At 37.6% G+C, this 18,212-nt stretch overlaps 1 protein-coding gene across 1 annotated transcript in view; it reads left to right on the forward strand.

Moving 5' to 3' along the window:
- Positions 1-18,117, forward strand: part of LOC127617459 (calcineurin subunit B type 1) — a 39,559-nt gene extending 21,442 nt beyond the window's left edge. Inside the window, exons 3-6 of the mRNA XM_052089431.1 lie at positions 7,161-7,337; positions 12,304-12,363; positions 12,477-12,661; positions 15,421-18,117. Of these exons, the coding sequence (XP_051945391.1) occupies positions 7,161-7,337; positions 12,304-12,363; positions 12,477-12,661; positions 15,421-15,468 (470 nt within the window). The 3' untranslated portion in view covers positions 15,469-18,117. The remainder of the gene's footprint in view (positions 1-7,160; positions 7,338-12,303; positions 12,364-12,476; positions 12,662-15,420) is intronic.
- Positions 18,118-18,212: the final 95 nt, after the last annotated feature.

Below are 18,212 nucleotides of genomic sequence, written 5' to 3' on the forward strand. Positions count from 1 at the left end.
TTGTTTCTGACCATGTCCATCCCTTTATGGCCACCATGTACCCATCCTCTGATGGCTACTTCCAGCAGGATAATGCACCATGTCACAAAGCTCAAATCATTTCAAATTGGTTTCTTGAACATGACAATGAGTTCACTGTACTAAAATGGCCCCCACAGTCACCAAATCTCAACCCAATAGAGCATCTTTGGGATGTGGTGGAACGGGAGCTTCGTGCCCTGGATGTGCATCCCACAAATCTCCATCAACTGCAAGATGCTATCCTATCAATATGGGCCAACATTTCTAAAGAATGCTTTCAGCACCTTGTTGAATCAATGCCACGTAGAATTAAGGCAGTTCTGAAGGCGAAAGGGGGTCAAACACAGTATTAGTATGGTGTTCCTAATAATCCTTTAGGTGAGTGTACATCTGGGATGGCATGAGAGTGAGTAAATGATGAGAGAACTTTCATTTTTGGGTGAACTATCCCTTAAACAACCAGCTTTAAAGATTTCACTTTTAAAAATAACTTGTGTTGTAGATTGGTCTTGCAAAGAAATATCAATGGATAATACAAAATGCATGTTGTTTATGACACGTCATTAAAAGATTTGGTGTGTTTGTTTTTTCTGCTTTAGTGAAAATTGTGCCAGGATAGAAAAAAAAAATCAAATTGTTGAGCTTTGGACTAGACACAGACTTAAAACTTGTAACGGCGAGGAGCTTCATTCTTGTATTGTGCACTTGATGTCCACACAGACTCACAAATTCTCCCATACCCGAACTTCACCATCTGCAGAAAGGGGAGCACACAGTACACATGGTGTTTCCAAAGAGCAAATTCATATGGCAGTTCAGACCCAGATTTTATTTTGAGAGATGTCAACTTGCTCATGCAAATGACCTACTTCTGAAAGCATATATGGAATAATGTGGCTCATGCAGGCATGTGGCAAAGCCTGAAAGCATCCCAAGCTGTCTGTAAGTGCTCAAAATATCCCAGAGCCTGCATGCTGAGGTCCCTTGTTGCTGGGGGCTTCCCTTAGGGTACTAATGAGGGGTTCGTATGACCTCATGGCTAAAAATATGAGTGCTTTAGGTCTAACTCTTACTCTTCATTCATTCATAGCATGATGTTAGGGCTCTTGTGTAAAGAGAAGTTTATTGAGCAGCACATTCACATTTAAACCACAGTGCAGTCATGACAACTTTCTGAAAGCTTTAGCATGTTAATGTGGTTATGATATATTGATGTTTATTGGTTTTGGCGGACTCGATCTGCAACGCTGCTCCTGCTTCAGAGCAAGTATGAAGACTTGATGCTGCTAGAACAAACAAAAGACATGCTGCATTAAGCGAGTATGACATGGTTTGATGGGGCGTGTTGCCTGTCAGACTAATCTCACAGTAAATTTGGAAACAGTAGGTTGAATTTTCTTTAGTTAAAATTGGTATATGCTTACCAAAATTCGAAATACTGCCCCCAGTGGCCAAAGCAGTAACTGTTGTTGGGTATGTAGGCATGTGTGAGCTCCATTTTTCTGTGTGAAATGTTCACAGAGGGGCGACAAAATTGAGTTGGAAAGTGCGTTGTTTTCAGCTGTATAGGATGTGCAGAATTCACATTTTATGAAAATATTTTTTAATATAAATGGACATAATGCAGCCTTCTGCATGGGTTGCTTATATTCGCCTAGCTCAGACAACACACTGACTGGTCGATTGGTAGTTTTGCACATCCAACTTTTACCTGCAAATTATATATATTACAGAGTGAAACAATTGTCATTTCAGACACTGTTCTTCAATAAACATTTCTTTGTGAGCTCAAGTTTGTTATATGATTTTATTACATTTTTATATCAAAACATCAAATCACAATACTATGCAAATTTACTTAACGAATCGGCTAGGAAAAATCATTTCAATATCGAATCAGGAAGTCTGCAATTCCTAGTCCTAGTTTATATTGTGATAACAACGGACTGATTGTACATGATCCCTTAGATAATTAATCACACTAAATTAACGCATGAAACTTACAGCCCTAATTTAAATATTTATTAACATTGGTGTCTTTTATCATATCTTTTGCATCATAAGAGGCTGTGCATTATAGTGGCAAATTAAATTAATTGGGAACACTTTACAATAAGGTTCTATTTGTTTACATTTCTTAACAACATTAGTTGAACTAACAATGACCAATACTTATTAAGCATTTATTAATCTTAATGTTAATTTCAACATAAACAGCCGTGGCCAAAAGTATTGGTAATGACATAAATTTTGTGTTTCACAAAGTTTTCTGCTTCAGTTGTTGTGGTGTTGATTCACATTATTTCTAGATTATTGTGCAGAGTGATCAGATGCATTTTAAATAATTACAAAAAGCTTAATTGGCCAAAGAAATTTACTTTATCACAAAAAGCCATATTTCACTCTTTTTTGGCCCTGGCACAAAATGACCAGCTAACATAATTTCACTAATCACATTAGGACCAACTTGGAAAGTGTGAACGAGTACTAGTCTGGTGAAATCACTCTATCATTCTGATTGGATTATAAGAGCAGACCGATTGCTATAAAAGGAGGGAACGTTTACCTCTAAAGAAAGACGTGCAGCCATCATTGCTTTGCATCAAAATGGCCTCACATGCAAGGAAATTGCTGCAAAGAATATTACACCTGAAAGAACCATTTACTGGATCATCTAGAACTTCAAGGAGAGAGGTTCAACTGCAGTGAAGAAGGCTTCAGGACGTCCCAGAGTGTCCAGCAAGTACCAGGATGTCTCCTCCTGAGGAGTCAGCTATGGAATTGTGTCACCACCAGTGCAGAGATTGCTCAATATTGGCAGCAGGATGGTCTGAGTGCAACTGCACGCATTTACACGCCCAGTGAGGCGAAGACTTTTGGACAATGGCCTGGTGTCAAGAAGGGCAGAAAAGAAGCCACTTCTCTCCAAGAAAAACATAAAGGTCAGACTGAAATTCTGCAGGAAGTACAAGGATTGGACAGCAGAAGACTGGTGCAAAGTTATGTTCTCTGATGAAGCCCCCTTCCGACTGTTTGGGACATCTGGAAAATCGATAGTCTGGAGAAGAAAAGGTTAATGCTACCATGAGTCCTGTGTCGTGCCAACAGTGAAGTATCCTGAGACCCTCCATGTGTGGGGTTGCTTTTCATCCAAGGGAGTGGGCTCTCTCACAGTTCTGCCCAAAATCACTGCCATGACTAAAGAATGGTATCAAAACGTCCTGCAAGAGCAACTTCTCCCAATGATCCAGGAGCAATTTGGTGATGATCCGTGCATTTTCCAGAATGATGGAGCACCATGTCACAAGGCAAGAGTAATAATGAAGTGGCACGGAGATCATTACATTGAAATTTTGGATCCGTGGCCAGACAACTACCCGGATCTTAATCCCATTGAGAACCTGTGGTCTATCCTCAAAAGGCGAGTGGACAAACAAAAGCCCACAAATTGTGATCAACTCCGAGCACTAATAAGGCAAGAATGGATAGCCATTAGTCAGGATTTGGCCCAGAAGCTGATATCCAGCATGCCAGAGCGAATTGCAGAGGTTATGAAGAACAAGGGTCAACACTGTAAATATTGACTCACACATATATTGAATGTTTTTGCCAATAAAAGCCTTTAATACTCATGAAATGCTTATCATTGTTTTCCAGTATACCATAAAAATAATGTAAAAATTATACAAAATTTATGACACTGCCAATACTTTTGGCCACGGCTGTACTAATACATTTTTAAAATCAAAAGTTGTATTGTTAACATTTGTTTATGCACTATAAACTAACATGAACTTACAATGAACAATTGTATTTGTATTAAGATTAATAAATGGTTTGTTGTTCATGGTTTGTTCATGATGCCTAATGCATTAACTAATGTTAACGAATGGAATCTTATTGTAAAGTGTTACTAATTAATTAAATGATTCACACTGCTAAGTATAGTAGCAATATTTTCTGTGCTATTCCATAAAAAATGCAGTAACACTTTACAGTAAAGTCCTACACGTTTTTGGAATTTGTATTGATATTGAAAATGATATTGACATTAGTTGTTCATTACACACTTCGCAGCAGTCCTGAGGTGAAATGTCCACTGTGTGATGCTAAAAGAGAGTACAAATTTCTACTAAACAGATGAGTTCAATTGTAATGCTCTATCCAGTTGCAAGTTCAACAAACCGACCTCCCTACCCTAAACCTTTAACCTAAACCCAACCGATAGTGTCATGAAAAGAACATTTGAGATGAAAAACGCAATTGCTGAAGCATTTTGTGGTGCTTCTAAGACACTTTCGGCTCGCATGTCAGCTCAAATGCTCTTCAGGACTCGTACTCCAGTCCTTTGCGTGCATCAGTTGATGCTCAAATAAGCTTGTAAATGTAGTTGATTATGTAATGCAAACATAACGTTAAAATGTTGCCTTTCAAGTCGTGAACTTGTAAATGTGTTTTGAGGTCATAAGATAGCTCTGTGTGTGGAACAGGGTGAAAAGTGAGTGGTTATGAACTGATAAACTGCAGTTTTTCTTTTAATTTGTGTAAAGTGAATAAAAGTCTTTGTTGTTGTAGAGTTTTGACCACAAAACTGCCATGATATGTACAAGGCGTGCAAAGATAATTTAGCAAAAATGTAGGTGTAGTAATGTGATTCTATGAGACCAGGTTGTGTTAACTATTGTGTTTAACTAATGTTAACATATAGTATGCAACCTTATTGCTAAGTGTTACCAGAATGGCTTACCTTTAATGCATTATCTGCAAAAATAAACATGATATATGTGACAATATTAGAGGTATCTTGTTAGATGTGGGGTCCAAACGTCTGAGACCACGAGCTTCTGTTAAGCATTTTTAAAAATTGATCCAATACCACATTGATACATACATTGAGCCTTTTCAATTCAATATCAGACAATAAAAACAGACAGCACTTTGAATGCTCACAGTATTCATCTATGCATCCACCTCTACCTTTTGATTAGTTATCAGCTATTGGTAAAAAGATATTCTACACTTCATTCTCAAACTTCTGATCTCCTACTCAAACGCAAATGCATGGATGATCTGAGGCTTTTCTGTGTGTTCAGGATCATGCAAAGATAACATTATAACATAGTCTTTAAATTTCTGTTTACTTTTTAATCAATTTGTGCATTTGTAGGAAATACTGACATTTCAGACATTTCAGACAGACACAGATGTGTTTCCTGTTTGAAGTATCTTGTCTGCATTCTTTTATGCTTTGCTTCTATTTACTATTATAGGCAAGTTTGTTTTTAGATTGCATTTTTATACATTTATTATATATTAAAAAAAAAAATATATATATATATATATATATATATATATATATATATATATATATATATATATATATATATATATATATATATTATAATTAAGCAATATCACACTTGCAATCGTGCTATATTTGTGTGTGTGTGTGAGAGAGAGAGAGAGAGGGAGCATGTGTGATCACCTGTTGCCACTCCCAAGCAGAGATGCTGTCAGCTTTCTGGAGATCAGCTTTCTCAGTGGTAAAGTAGCATCCAAGTGTGGGTATTCCTTTCTCTTTTGTGGTAGCCAGTGTGCAAGAGTCATTCACTATAGAGACCGCAATGTCCTCCACCATTTTAAACAGTATATATCCAATTTGTAAACTCTGGTAAGAGGTAAGCACCTTGAGTTCTGTAATCAATCAGTCTGTTGTGTTTCTCGGCTGTGATGAGTCGTAATGCTGAAGTTGTTTGTTTAAAGCCGTTTAAAGCTATTTCCTAACTTTAGTAATGTAGTGGTAATACGAGCGATCACAGAGCGCTGTTTTTGTAGACACTGGCTAACGGATTCACTTCATGTCACCAACTGGCTCATATTACACACAAAAATGATATTTTGCCACCACCTGCTGGCTAACATATGTAATGTAAAAAAAAAAAAAAAACATTTTCTTTAAAAAAACTAAAATTTTATTTTAAACAAAATGTACATATTATAATATTGATACATTAATATTTAAAAAATATTTATTATTATTGTTTTTATTAAAATGATAATATTTTTTACCTCACAGTATAATTATTATTTGTAAAATATTACATTATATAAATATTTCTGGGACAGTAAAAGTATAATGCACATACTGTAATATTAAATCATAAGCATGTATGTTTTTTGATTCCATTTTTTTGTTTAATGATTAAAACATTTATTATTTTTACATTGTATAATATTATTATTTTATTACTGTATTATAATATCTCTATAAAAATATTTCAATAATATTTGTGTTATTATTGAACTATTATTATTATTTGTATTATTAATAATAATAATAATAATAATAATAATGATGATTAATTAAATATAATATGTATTATTATAATTAAATTAGATTTGAAATATGATAATTAATTATCTTTAGATATTATCCCATATCAGTCCCATAACAATATAGGACATGAGTCTATGTGGCACATTTCCTTTTAGATAAAAAGCATTCATTCATAGGTAATTTTATAGAATATATGATCTGGCACGCAATATGAAATATGAAATTTTCTCAATACACAAGATTATGTGTCATCCAGCAATATGTTTGTTAGACTTAAGTAATGCTTACATTTCAGTTTTGTGTGTGTGTGTGTGTGTGTGTGTGTGCAGCAGAATGTATTATTTATTTATTTACCTATTCACCTTTGGCCTCTTGCTGTCAATTGCAATTGTCTTAAGATCTATAGCTTTTGCAGAAGTGACCAGGGTGTGGGGTTGATGAACTGACAGGTTTGAATGAGCTTACAGTTAGTAACTGAGTATGATATTGTAAAGCTTACCAGTTGTATTGTACAGAAAGTTGGGCTCAGTAAGGCTCAAGAGGTATAGAGCAATCGGAAAGATTCTGTGTGAAATGACCAATGTAATGCCCGCTGTAGCTAAGGATCGTGCCATGGGATGTAAGTGTATCAGGTTTGGTTTATTTCCCACTGTTTGTACAGTATGTGTAGTGTTTTGCAAAGACAGTGTTGAGTGTTTTGACTGAAGCTCTTATAGCTCCTGGATTAGCACAGGAAGGTAAATGATTCGTGCATTTGTTTGTTTTCACTCATTTTCTCCTCTGCTCCCTCTGTCTGCTCTAGTTGATGCTGATGAGATTAAACGGCTGGGAAAGAGGTTTAAGAAACTCGACTTAGATAACTCGGGCTCCCTCAGTGTGGAAGAGTTCATGTCCCTGCCGGAGTTACAGCAGAATCCACTGGTGCAGAGAGTCATTGATATATTTGACACAGATGGCAACGGCGAGGTGGATTTCAAAGGTAAGAACAATCACAAATTCCTTAAACTATGCTACTGTTACAAGACTGAATTTGCATATTTCATATGATCATAATGGATTACTGTCACTATATAGTTCATGAGGTCAAGGGCGTAGATTTGGCATGGCATTGGGGGGTTGCAGTATGAAGCGTGCACATGTTTCCATTGATTATGGTATAAATAATCGGTGGGTTGTACGTGCTTGTTTTGATTAATGGGGGTGGTGGGGGGGGGTTACCCACCATCCCTCCTGGAATCAACGCCCCTGCATGAGGTGAATCTGATTTAAACATATCTAGAAAATGTTTCGCCCAAAATCAAAATATTTTAATTATTATATTTTGGGCTATTTAAGCTTTTTGCATTTTGTTACATTATTTTCATGATCAAGCACATTTTCTTCCCAAAATTTTAATAACCATAATTAATCCAGACATTTTGCTTTTGAGGTTTTTTTGTAATTCCCATTATCCACAAAGCCGATTCTCCTTTGATTCTCATTACTTATATACTGTAATACTGTATTACAGTACAAAATTACTGTAATACAATGCACCTTACAATTTGAATCATAAATCAGCATTTTCACGTTTTTTTGTATTAAAGTAATGAGAATGGGGAATGGTTTAAGATTTAAGGCAAATATCATTTCTTATTTCTTTCTTTTGATTTTGGGGTGAAATATTCTGTTGTTCCAAACATATTCTTGACAGGCTTCATGGGGTTCATCCATGTAGCCATGTAATAATTTAAAGGGATTGTTTGCCCAAAAATGGAAATTCCGCCATTTACTCACACTCATGTTGTTTAATTAAATTTTTTATTTATTTTTTGCTTTCTTGGAACACAAAAGGAAATGTTTAGAATGTCACCATTAATGTTCATTGTATAAAAAGAAAGTTGCAATGAAAATGAATGTGACTGAGACTAACAGACTACCTGACATCTTTTCTTGTGTTCCACAGGAGAAAGTCATATGGGGTCAACATGAGAACAACATGATATTTAGTAAATTATGACAGATTCTTCACATTTGGTTGAACTATTTCTTAATAGTGGGGTTTCCAAACTGTAGTCCAGGGACACCCAGGGGGCCGTAGGGGAGCCCAAGTGGCAAATGGCAAAAAATAAAAGTGTTAAAATGGAAAAAAGCAAAGGCTGCCGTTACAGTATTTGACAGTACAGTTTCATTTTGCTTTCTAAAGACTGGTTGGAAAAATTATATTTATCATGATTATGTTATTCTGTTGTCACTCGCAAGATTGTTATACACTCACCTAAAGGATTATTAGGAACACCATACTAATACTGTGTTTGACCCCCTTTCACCTTCAGAACTGCCTTAATTCTACGTGGCATTGATTCAACAAGGTGCTGAAAGCATTCTTTAGAAATGTTGGCCCATATTGATAGGATAGCATCTTGCAGTTGATGGAGATTTGTGGGATGCACATCCAGGGCACGAAGCTCCCATTCCACCACATCCCAAAGATGCTCTATTGGGTTGAGATCTGGTGACTGTGGGGGCCATTTTAGTACAGTGAACTCATTGTCATGTTCAAGAAACCAATTTGAAATGATTCGAGCTTTGTGACATGGTGCATTATCCTGCTGGAAGTAGCCATCAGAGGATGGGTACATGGTGGCCATAAAGGGATGGACATGGTCAGAAACAATGCTCAGGTAGGCCGTGGCATTTAAACGATGCCAATTGGCACTAAGGGGCCTAAAGTGTGCCAAGAAAACATCCCCCACACCATTACACCACCACCACCAGCCTGCACAGTGGTAACAAGGCATGATGGATCCATGTTCTCATTCTGTTTATGCCAAATTCTGACTCTACCATCTGAATGTCTCAACAGAAATCGAGACTCATCAGACCAGGCAACATTTTTCCAGTCTTCAACTGTCCAATTTTGGTGAACTCTTGCAAATTGTAGCCTCTTTTTCCTATTTGTAGTGGAGATGAGTGGTACCCGGTGGGGTCTTCTGCTGTTGTAGCCCATCCGCCTCAAGGTTGTGCGTGTTGTGGCTTCACAAATGCTTTGCTGCATACCTCGGTTGTAACGAGTGGTTATTTCAGGCAAAGTTGCTCTTCTATCAGCTTGAATCAGTCGGCCCATTCTCCTCTGACCTCTAGCATCAACAAGGCATTTTCAGCCCACAGGACTGCCGCATACTGGATGTTTTTCCTTTTCACACCATTCTTTGTAAACCCTAGAAATGGTTGTGCGTGAAAATCCCAGTAACTGAGCAGATTGTGAAATACTCAGACTGGCCCGTCTGGCACCAACAACCATGCCACGCTCAAAATTGCTTAAATCACCTTTCTTTCCCATTCTGACATTCAGTTTGGAGTTCAGGAGATTGTCTTGACCAGGACCACACCCCTAAATGCATTGAAGCAACTGCCATGTGATTGGTTGATTAGATAATTGCATTAATGAGAAATTGAACAGGTATTCCTAATAATCCTTTAGGTGAGTGTATATTTGGGGATCCTTGACATTGAAAGTTTGAAAACCCATAATGCATTGCATAAAGAACCCTTTTAATTCTTTGGCCAAGAAAGTTCACTTTCATTCTGTCCTTATGTACACTAGCAGCCAAACGTTTGACACATGATCGTGAAAGTCTAAACTAAACGTTTATGCTTAAATGCTTGAAATTAGTTTTGTAGACACATATAAAGATTACCTGTGTATGCATTTCTTCACAAAACATTAGTTTTCTTTTAAAATGGATGAATTAGAACAAATAGTGAAGGAAAAGCAGCAAACATGCATACATGAGAACTCCTTTATTGCTCTTTAAAAGAATTCCTGGATGCTCCTCATGAAGTTGTCTGAGAGAATGAACAGAGTTTGCAAAGCTGTAATGTAGACTGTAAGGCTTTAAGGCGGCGATTTTGAAGAAGCTGAAATACATATTTTATTTAAAGTTTTTGATTTGTTTAAAAATATGTTTTGTCATCGCAAAATTCCCATACTTCCATTTGAGTAATTTCATAGTTTAGATCAGTTTTTCCCAACCACTGTGCCTTAGTATGCCGTGAAAGTTTGTCAGGTGTGCCGTGGAAAATGATCAAGTCCATAAAATAAATAAATGCATGAAAAGAAAAAAATATATATTTCAGGGATCCAAACTCCTCACCTTTCGGAGACATTCGCTGTTTTGAAAGCATAATTGTCACTTTGTGATTGTGAAGATCAATGATTAATGTGTAAAAGCGAGTGATATTTATACGTGTAAATGGTCATCACATGACTCGCGTCAGCACTGCAGAATATATTGAAGTCTATGAAGTGACGTCACACAGCACAGTGTTTTTCACACACGTTTTTGCTTCACCAACAATATCTTTGAGATTTCTGAGCAACAATAAATATATAAAACTGTCCAGATTTGTGAAGAGGCATTGAATGTCTCATAATTTATGTTTTAATTAAATGTTACCTTATCTTTACGAATATCAGAGACTCCAGTTATTGAACAAATTTAAATTCAGCAAAATGCTTCGACCTAAACATAAACGAGTCCTTTTATTACTTTCTGCTGTCAAAGAAACTGCAAGCTTTTTTCTCTCTTCCAAATACATGTTTTCAATGTTTATTGTGCACATCTCCCGCTTTTTACGTGGCAAACTCGTAAAAGCTTTCTGCAACTGTTGTCATGTGGAGGGCAATGTGGCGCTTCACGCTGGGTTCAGCCTCCAGAACCAAATTAAAACTGCATGTGAAGTAGTACATCCGAGCCAAAGACACAAAATCTAATGACAATTGCTTCAGCATCAGTCTCCATTGATGTGTTTCCGCACAGGCGAGCACTCCAGGAGGAAGATTTGAGATGTCGAGTTGAGTTCTGTTCAGTTCATTTTTATTACGTGTTTTGTTCATATTTTAATCGTATTTGTTTTTTGTAATATTGCGTTGTTCATATGTCATGTTTTAATGGCCTCTGCTGTCACTGAGGGGAAAAACATTCATCTGCTTCGTGTCTGTTGTTCATCTCATCTCTTCATAAATAAACAAATGCATAATCTGCTGTATGCTCGTCCAGTACGTAAGTTCATGATTAACAATGAAAATGTGAATGAAAATAAAAGCTATAAATTGTCTTACTATCATTAAAATATGAAAATTAAAATGACGGATAATAATAGATTATGACGGAATGTTTACGACCCTGTCCGTCAAAATGACGGACGATGAGAAAGTCTAACGCAAGCACTGTATGTGACTTCTTTTCTTTTGCATAGCCGAATTTCAAACATTACAAGTAAACGCGCTACTAAGAGGACAGAAAACATGGACAAGTTCTTGAAAAGGAAAAATATTGACGATGGTTAGCCAATGTGGCATTGTGGTGTGCTGTAGAATTTTTTAGTTGTAAAAAGTGTGCCGTGGCAGAAAAAAGATTTGGAAACACTGGATTAGATGACTTCACTATTATTATAAAATGTAAAATGTGGTGAGTAGATGTTTCCAAACTTTGGACTGATAGTGTTTATATAACTATATTGATATTGCTAGCCAGGTCGGTCCCTTTTTTTATTAAACAATTCAACTAATACAATTTCTACATATACGGAGCCCCTTAGAGGACAGAAAGGGAATTTATTTTGTTCCCTAACAATAGTTTTGTGTTCGCTTGCAATTATAACCATTTTCTTCTACATTAAACACATTTTAACCCCAATATTCATTGTAAATCCATAGTAATAATACAGAAAAACTAAAATTATAGCAACAAAAATCATAATCAATATATGTTAAAATACGGTTACTGTAGTAAAACCATGGTCATTTTTGTAAGGGATAGATCAAGGGATTGCGAGTGAACGCAAAACATATTGCAAGGGAATGCAAAACATTTTGTGAGGAATGCTAAACTTTCAAATAATAAATGTCCTTTTGCTAAGATGAAAGTGACACTTGTCATTAATGCATGATGTCTTGACAGAGTTTATAGAGGGCGTCTCACAGTTCAGCGTGAAGGGTGATAAGGAACAGAAGCTCCGCTGTGAGTATGATACTAATTCACCTATGATCTATTTTATGTTCCATCTACCTACATCCCAGAATAACTGACGGATCCCCTTCATTCTAATCTAATGTCATGTGGATGCCCTCCAGTTGCATTTAGGATCTATGACATGGACAAGGACGGCTACATTTCCAACGGTGAGCTGTTCCAGGTGTTGAAGATGATGGTGGGCAATAACCTGAAGGACACACAGCTGCAGCAGATCGTGGATAAGACCATCATCAATGCAGACAAGGATGGCGATGGAAGAATATCTTTTGAGGAGTTCTGTGCTGTAAGCAAACTAATTTGGTTACTTTTTAGCAGGGATATTTGACAGGGCAATTTTTATTTTACAATTAGGGCTGGGTAAAATTATCAACATGATCACACGGGAAGTCGGCATGTTGTGTCCAATAGTTACAGTACCCAAGGATCAGCCACGTTATGCCAACACACCGAAAAGTGCTATCTTCTATCTGACATTTTGCATCGGGACCAGCAAGTTTACCTGCCCCTGTTGAGCGACCTGATGCTCATGGTGTCAGCAGGGTTGGACACCTGGGCTTGTATACTACATTGAAATCAGGATGTAATCGTGTTTGCATAATCAATGACGAGCATGAATTAGAGATTACATTTTTACTCTACTGATGGTTAGGTCATACCTGTCAACACTTCCGTTTTTCCCGGAGTCTCCCGTATTTCACACCCATCTCCCGCCCCCCCCTCCCTTTTGTTATTTCTCCCGGGAAACTCCTGTAATTTGTATGGCCCAAACCTCGTTATATGAATAATTACATCAATATATTATTCCAAGGTTGTCCAGTTGCCAGATCTTGTATGAAACGCATCCTACTCACACAATCGACACATTATACACATTTCATCCCGTTTGTGACCTCAACCTGCGAACCTACAACGCAGTTGTGCTGTTGATATCTGTGCAGTTAGTAGACATGGGAAGTTGAATCAAGCATTACTGGTAGATGGGAGGCAGGGCTGGACTGGTAATATGGCATACCAGGCATTTTCTCGGTGGGCCGATCAGGGATGGACTGGCCATCGGGAGAACCGAGCGTGCCGGTGGGTCGGCCGAGAAAAGGGCCAAATGGGCCATAATAAGCTAAAATGAGCCGCCGCATTATGCAGAACGGACCACAAAATGGCGCTGTGATCTGCAGAAGGACAGCGACCCCCTCAGTAAGCACAGACCGATTTTTCGTAAAGAAAAGTCAACCTACTGTTTCCGATCTCACTGTGAGATCAGTCTAAAACTATCGATTTTCGATTAATCACGGTCTTCATTTGAACGATCCAGATATTGATTCTTTAAATCCCAAGATCGATCTTTTACTCCGTGTAACCCTCAATGCGAATAAATCACTTGCATATGTAACCAAATTTCATGTTATGTGCTATATCTACGTATGTATTATATTGCATCACCCCATATACACTCACCTAAAGGATTATTAGGAACACCATACTAATACTGTGTTTGACCCCCTTTCGCCTTCAGAACTGCCTTAATTCTACGTGGCATTGATTCAACAAGGTACTGAAAGCATTCTTTAGAAAAGTTGGCCCATATTGATAGGATAGCATCTTGCAGTTGATGGAGATTTGTGGGATGCACATCCAGGGCACGAAGCTCCCGTTCCACCACATCCCAAAGATGCTCTATTGGGTTGAGATCTGGTGACTGTGGGGGCCATTTTAGTACAGTGAACTCATTGTCATGTTCAAGAAACCAATTTGAAATGATTCAAGCTTTGTGACATGGTGCATTATCCTGCTGGAAGTAGCCATCAGAGGATGGGTACATGGTGGCCATAAAGGGATGGACATGGTCAGAAACAATGCTCAGGTAGGCCGTGGCATTTAAACGATGCCCAGTTGGCACTAAGGGGCCTAAAGTGTGCCAAGAAAACATCCCGCACACCATTACACCACCACCACCAGCCTGCACAGTGGTAACAAGGCATGATGGATCCATGTTCTCATTCTGTTTACGCCAAATTCTGACTCTACCATCTGAATGTCTCAACAGAAATCGAGACTCATCAGACCAGGCAACATTTTTTCCAGTCTTCAATTGTCCAATTTTGGTGAGCTCTTGCAAATTGTAGCCTCTTTTTCCTATTTGTAGTGGAGATGAGTGGTACCCGGTGGGGTTTTCTGCTGTTGTAGCCCATCCGCCTCAAGGTTGTGCGTGTTGTGGCTTCACAAATGCTTTTCTGCATACCTCGGTTGTAACGAGTGGTTATTTCAGGCAAAGTTGCTCTTCTATCAGCTTGAATCAGTCGGCCCATTCTCCTCTGACCTCTAGCATCAACAAGGCATTTTCGCCCACAGGACTGCCGCATACTGGATGTTTTTCCCTTTTCACACCATTCTTTGTAAACCCTAGAAATGGTTGTGCGTGAAAATCCCAGTAACTGAGCAGATTGTGAAATACTCAGACCGCCCGTCTGGCACCAACAACCATGCCACGCTCAAAATTGCTTAAATCACCTTTCTTTCCCATTCTGACATTCAGTTTGGAGTTCAGGAGATTGTCTTGACCAGGACCACACCCCTAAATGCATTGAAGCAACTGCCATGTGATTGGTTGATTAGATAATTGCATTAATGAGAAATTGAACAGGTGTTCCTAATAATCCTTTAGGTGAGTGTATATACAGTACATGTATATATACAGTATATATGCTATTATGTGACCTTAATAGTAATGTACCAACTTAAAATTTCCCCTGTATAATTTCCGCTGTAGAAATTAGCTGAGGTGAATTTATCTCATATGTAAACAAAAACAGAAATTATAAAATTGAATAAGAATCAAATTGAGAGCTTGTGAATTGTAATCTAATCGAATTGGGAAATCTGTATCAATACCCAGTCCTATAATTATTTGAACTGATTACAACAAATGAAAACTTGGCTCATCAAGTCAAATCCCATTTTATAACTTTCCATTTTATAAACTGTATATGGAAATGAATAGGGCTCTCAGATTACTCATGTATTCATGTTTACTGCTTCCTTCTGCAGGTTGTTGGAGGTCTTGATATACACAAGAAGATGGTTGTGGACGTGTGAGCAATCCCATCTCCTCAACATCCACTTTCCTCTCCATCTGATGATCTGCTCTCTGTGTATTTCAAAGGAAGTATTTACCAAGCCACTTTTCTCAACTAAGCCTTTTGAAGTCGACGTGTATGTTATAGAACTCAAATCTACTTGATAACCCAGTGTAGCACCTCATGGGCTTATGGACAATGACAGAACATCTCAGTGAAAGAGGATAGAGTGTTGGCTGGTAATATTTAATTTTTTTATGCTCCTTTTTTTTATATTTATTTTGTTTTTCAACTTTTTTAAAGAAAAAATAAGTGTAATATAAGTGCAAGTTGGGTATGACGTGCCAAGCAGAACATTCAGTTATAAAACCTTTACCTCCTCCATTATTTTCAAGAGAACTCAGTAGATTGCATGAAAAGACACAAAAGTGTCATTTTCAGGTTTTCGGTTACACATTGTGATATACACTATTTCTATCATTCTAGCATCTAACCATCTTTAATACTTGTTTTTGTATTAATTGTGATATACTGTACATTTATTTATAAATGTTAATATTGTTGGAGAGTGCAACAGACTCGTTGAGACAGTCCGGTTCAGACTGGAACTGAGAAAATTCTATATGGTTTACTTCAATTGCACTTCACACGAGAAACATAAATATCCCTCTACCCTATAGCACATATAGTGGCCCCAAAAGTATTTAGATACTTATAAAATTGATTTGGTTACACCTAAAAATGTATGAATGTCGTTGCGTTAAAAACTAACCATGGAAGCAAGTGGCACCTGCAACCAAATGATGAAGCTTTTCTAACACCCTGTAGGCTACAACGGACCCTCATTCACACCCTGGTTTGGTAGTATGTTGATTTGAACATAATACATTGGGATGTGATTTAATTTTCAATAATTCAACAATAGGGGGGGGCCTGGCTTGCTCAGCAAGTAAAGACGCTGATTACCACACCTGGAGTCGCAGGTTTGCATCCAGGTCATGCTGAGTGACTCCAGCCAGGCTTCCAAAGCAACCAATTGGTCCGGTTGCTAGGGAGGGTAGAGTCACACTGGGTTAACCTCCTCATCGTCGCTATTATGTGGTTTTCGCTTTCGGTAGGGCGCATGGTGAGTTGTGCATGGATGCTGCGGAGAATATGGGCCTCCACACGCGCTAGGTCTCTGTGGTGACTCGCTCAACCAGCGACGTGATAAAATCTGTGGATTGACAGTCTCAGACGCGGCAATTAAGATTCATCCTCCGCCACCCTGATTTAAGCGAGTCACTACGCCACCATGTGGACTTAGAGCACATTGGGAATCGGTATTCCATTGGGAATCGGTATTCCAAATTGGGGAGAAAAGGGGAGAGAAAACGAATTATTCAACAAACGGAGTCAGTTTATACATCAGTTACCAAATGTAGCATGCTGAAAACATGGACAGAATCACAGAATCTTGTCACAAAAGTGGCATTAGCTGTAAAACACAGAAAGTCATGGAATATGGCTTGGATGTAAATGCATAATTAATCAAATTTAAATTCCAATATGTCCTAGTGTGATAATTGTACATGTGTAGGTGATTTAATTAAATAAATATATAATCTGCAAGAGATGTGCACTTCAAAATGAATGAGAAGCCAGGTGCTCATACACTGAAAACACCTCATCATAATCATCACGTGCACTCTCTTATGTGTGTGAGACGACAGATACTCTGAAGTGCGCAGCACATACAGACTATGTATTTATTCAATTAAGTCACAGCTTTACAGGGATTAATATTCACACTGGGCCATGTAGCAAGCTGCTTATCTGGAGGACAGAAACACCATAATAAAAGCTTGAATTAAACGGATGTGTGTTTTTGCTTAAATATTTCACTTGTTGGGCACATAATGTCTTGGAACATTGTGCTTTGAAAAGAGTGGGAACCCTGATAAAGTATGGTACGGATGATATGCCAAGTGAATCATTGCTTGAGTCTATCTGTATGTCATTTAGACAGCCTCAAGCAATTTCGTAAATAGACTCGTCCGGTGTAGAAAGGGTGTTTGTAGCAACTACTGTAACTACATTATTGCAATGACTTTAAACCAATGGTACACACGTTCATTTTAAGTTAATGTATGAAGTCAAGCGTCAGAGTAACCACATACTGTAGGTAGTTTATCACATGAACTAATGACATGTTGTGCTTACATTTGCTATTTTTTCTAATGTGGCTTAATTGTCACAATTAATTGTTGGGGCCGCTCTATAATTGATAATGTACATGAATAACATATGGATCATTTTCATGTCCATATCTTTTGTGTACCATTTAACTTTGGTAAATATACGCATGACCGTTGGGTCACACTGTAGGTGATTTAAAATAAAAATGTGTGTATATATATCTATCTAGTAAAAACAAATTAACTTTGTCTACATTCATGACAGGAGCAGCTTAACCAAATCCATGGCTAATGAGTGTTAATTCATTAAAGTCTGTCTTTTTACTCTGATATCTACATATGAATGACTCTTTGACCACAATATCATGTACTTGCTTGAATTTGTTGCTTTCTGCATGTTTATCAGTATCACCCATTCCAATTGTTTACACTTAAGCTGTGAAACTTATATTCAATATCAAAGAACCATAAAATACATTACATTTGTTGCCAAATTTTAAACCATGCACTCACAAGTAAAAAAAAAAAAATGTTTCCCCCAAAGTCATTCAAACCACATACTATATTCAGGTGACATCATTTGGCT

This window comes from Xyrauchen texanus, chromosome 24 (genome assembly GCF_025860055.1).
Source record: "Xyrauchen texanus isolate HMW12.3.18 chromosome 24, RBS_HiC_50CHRs, whole genome shotgun sequence".
NCBI lineage: Eukaryota > Metazoa > Chordata > Actinopteri > Cypriniformes > Catostomidae > Xyrauchen > Xyrauchen texanus.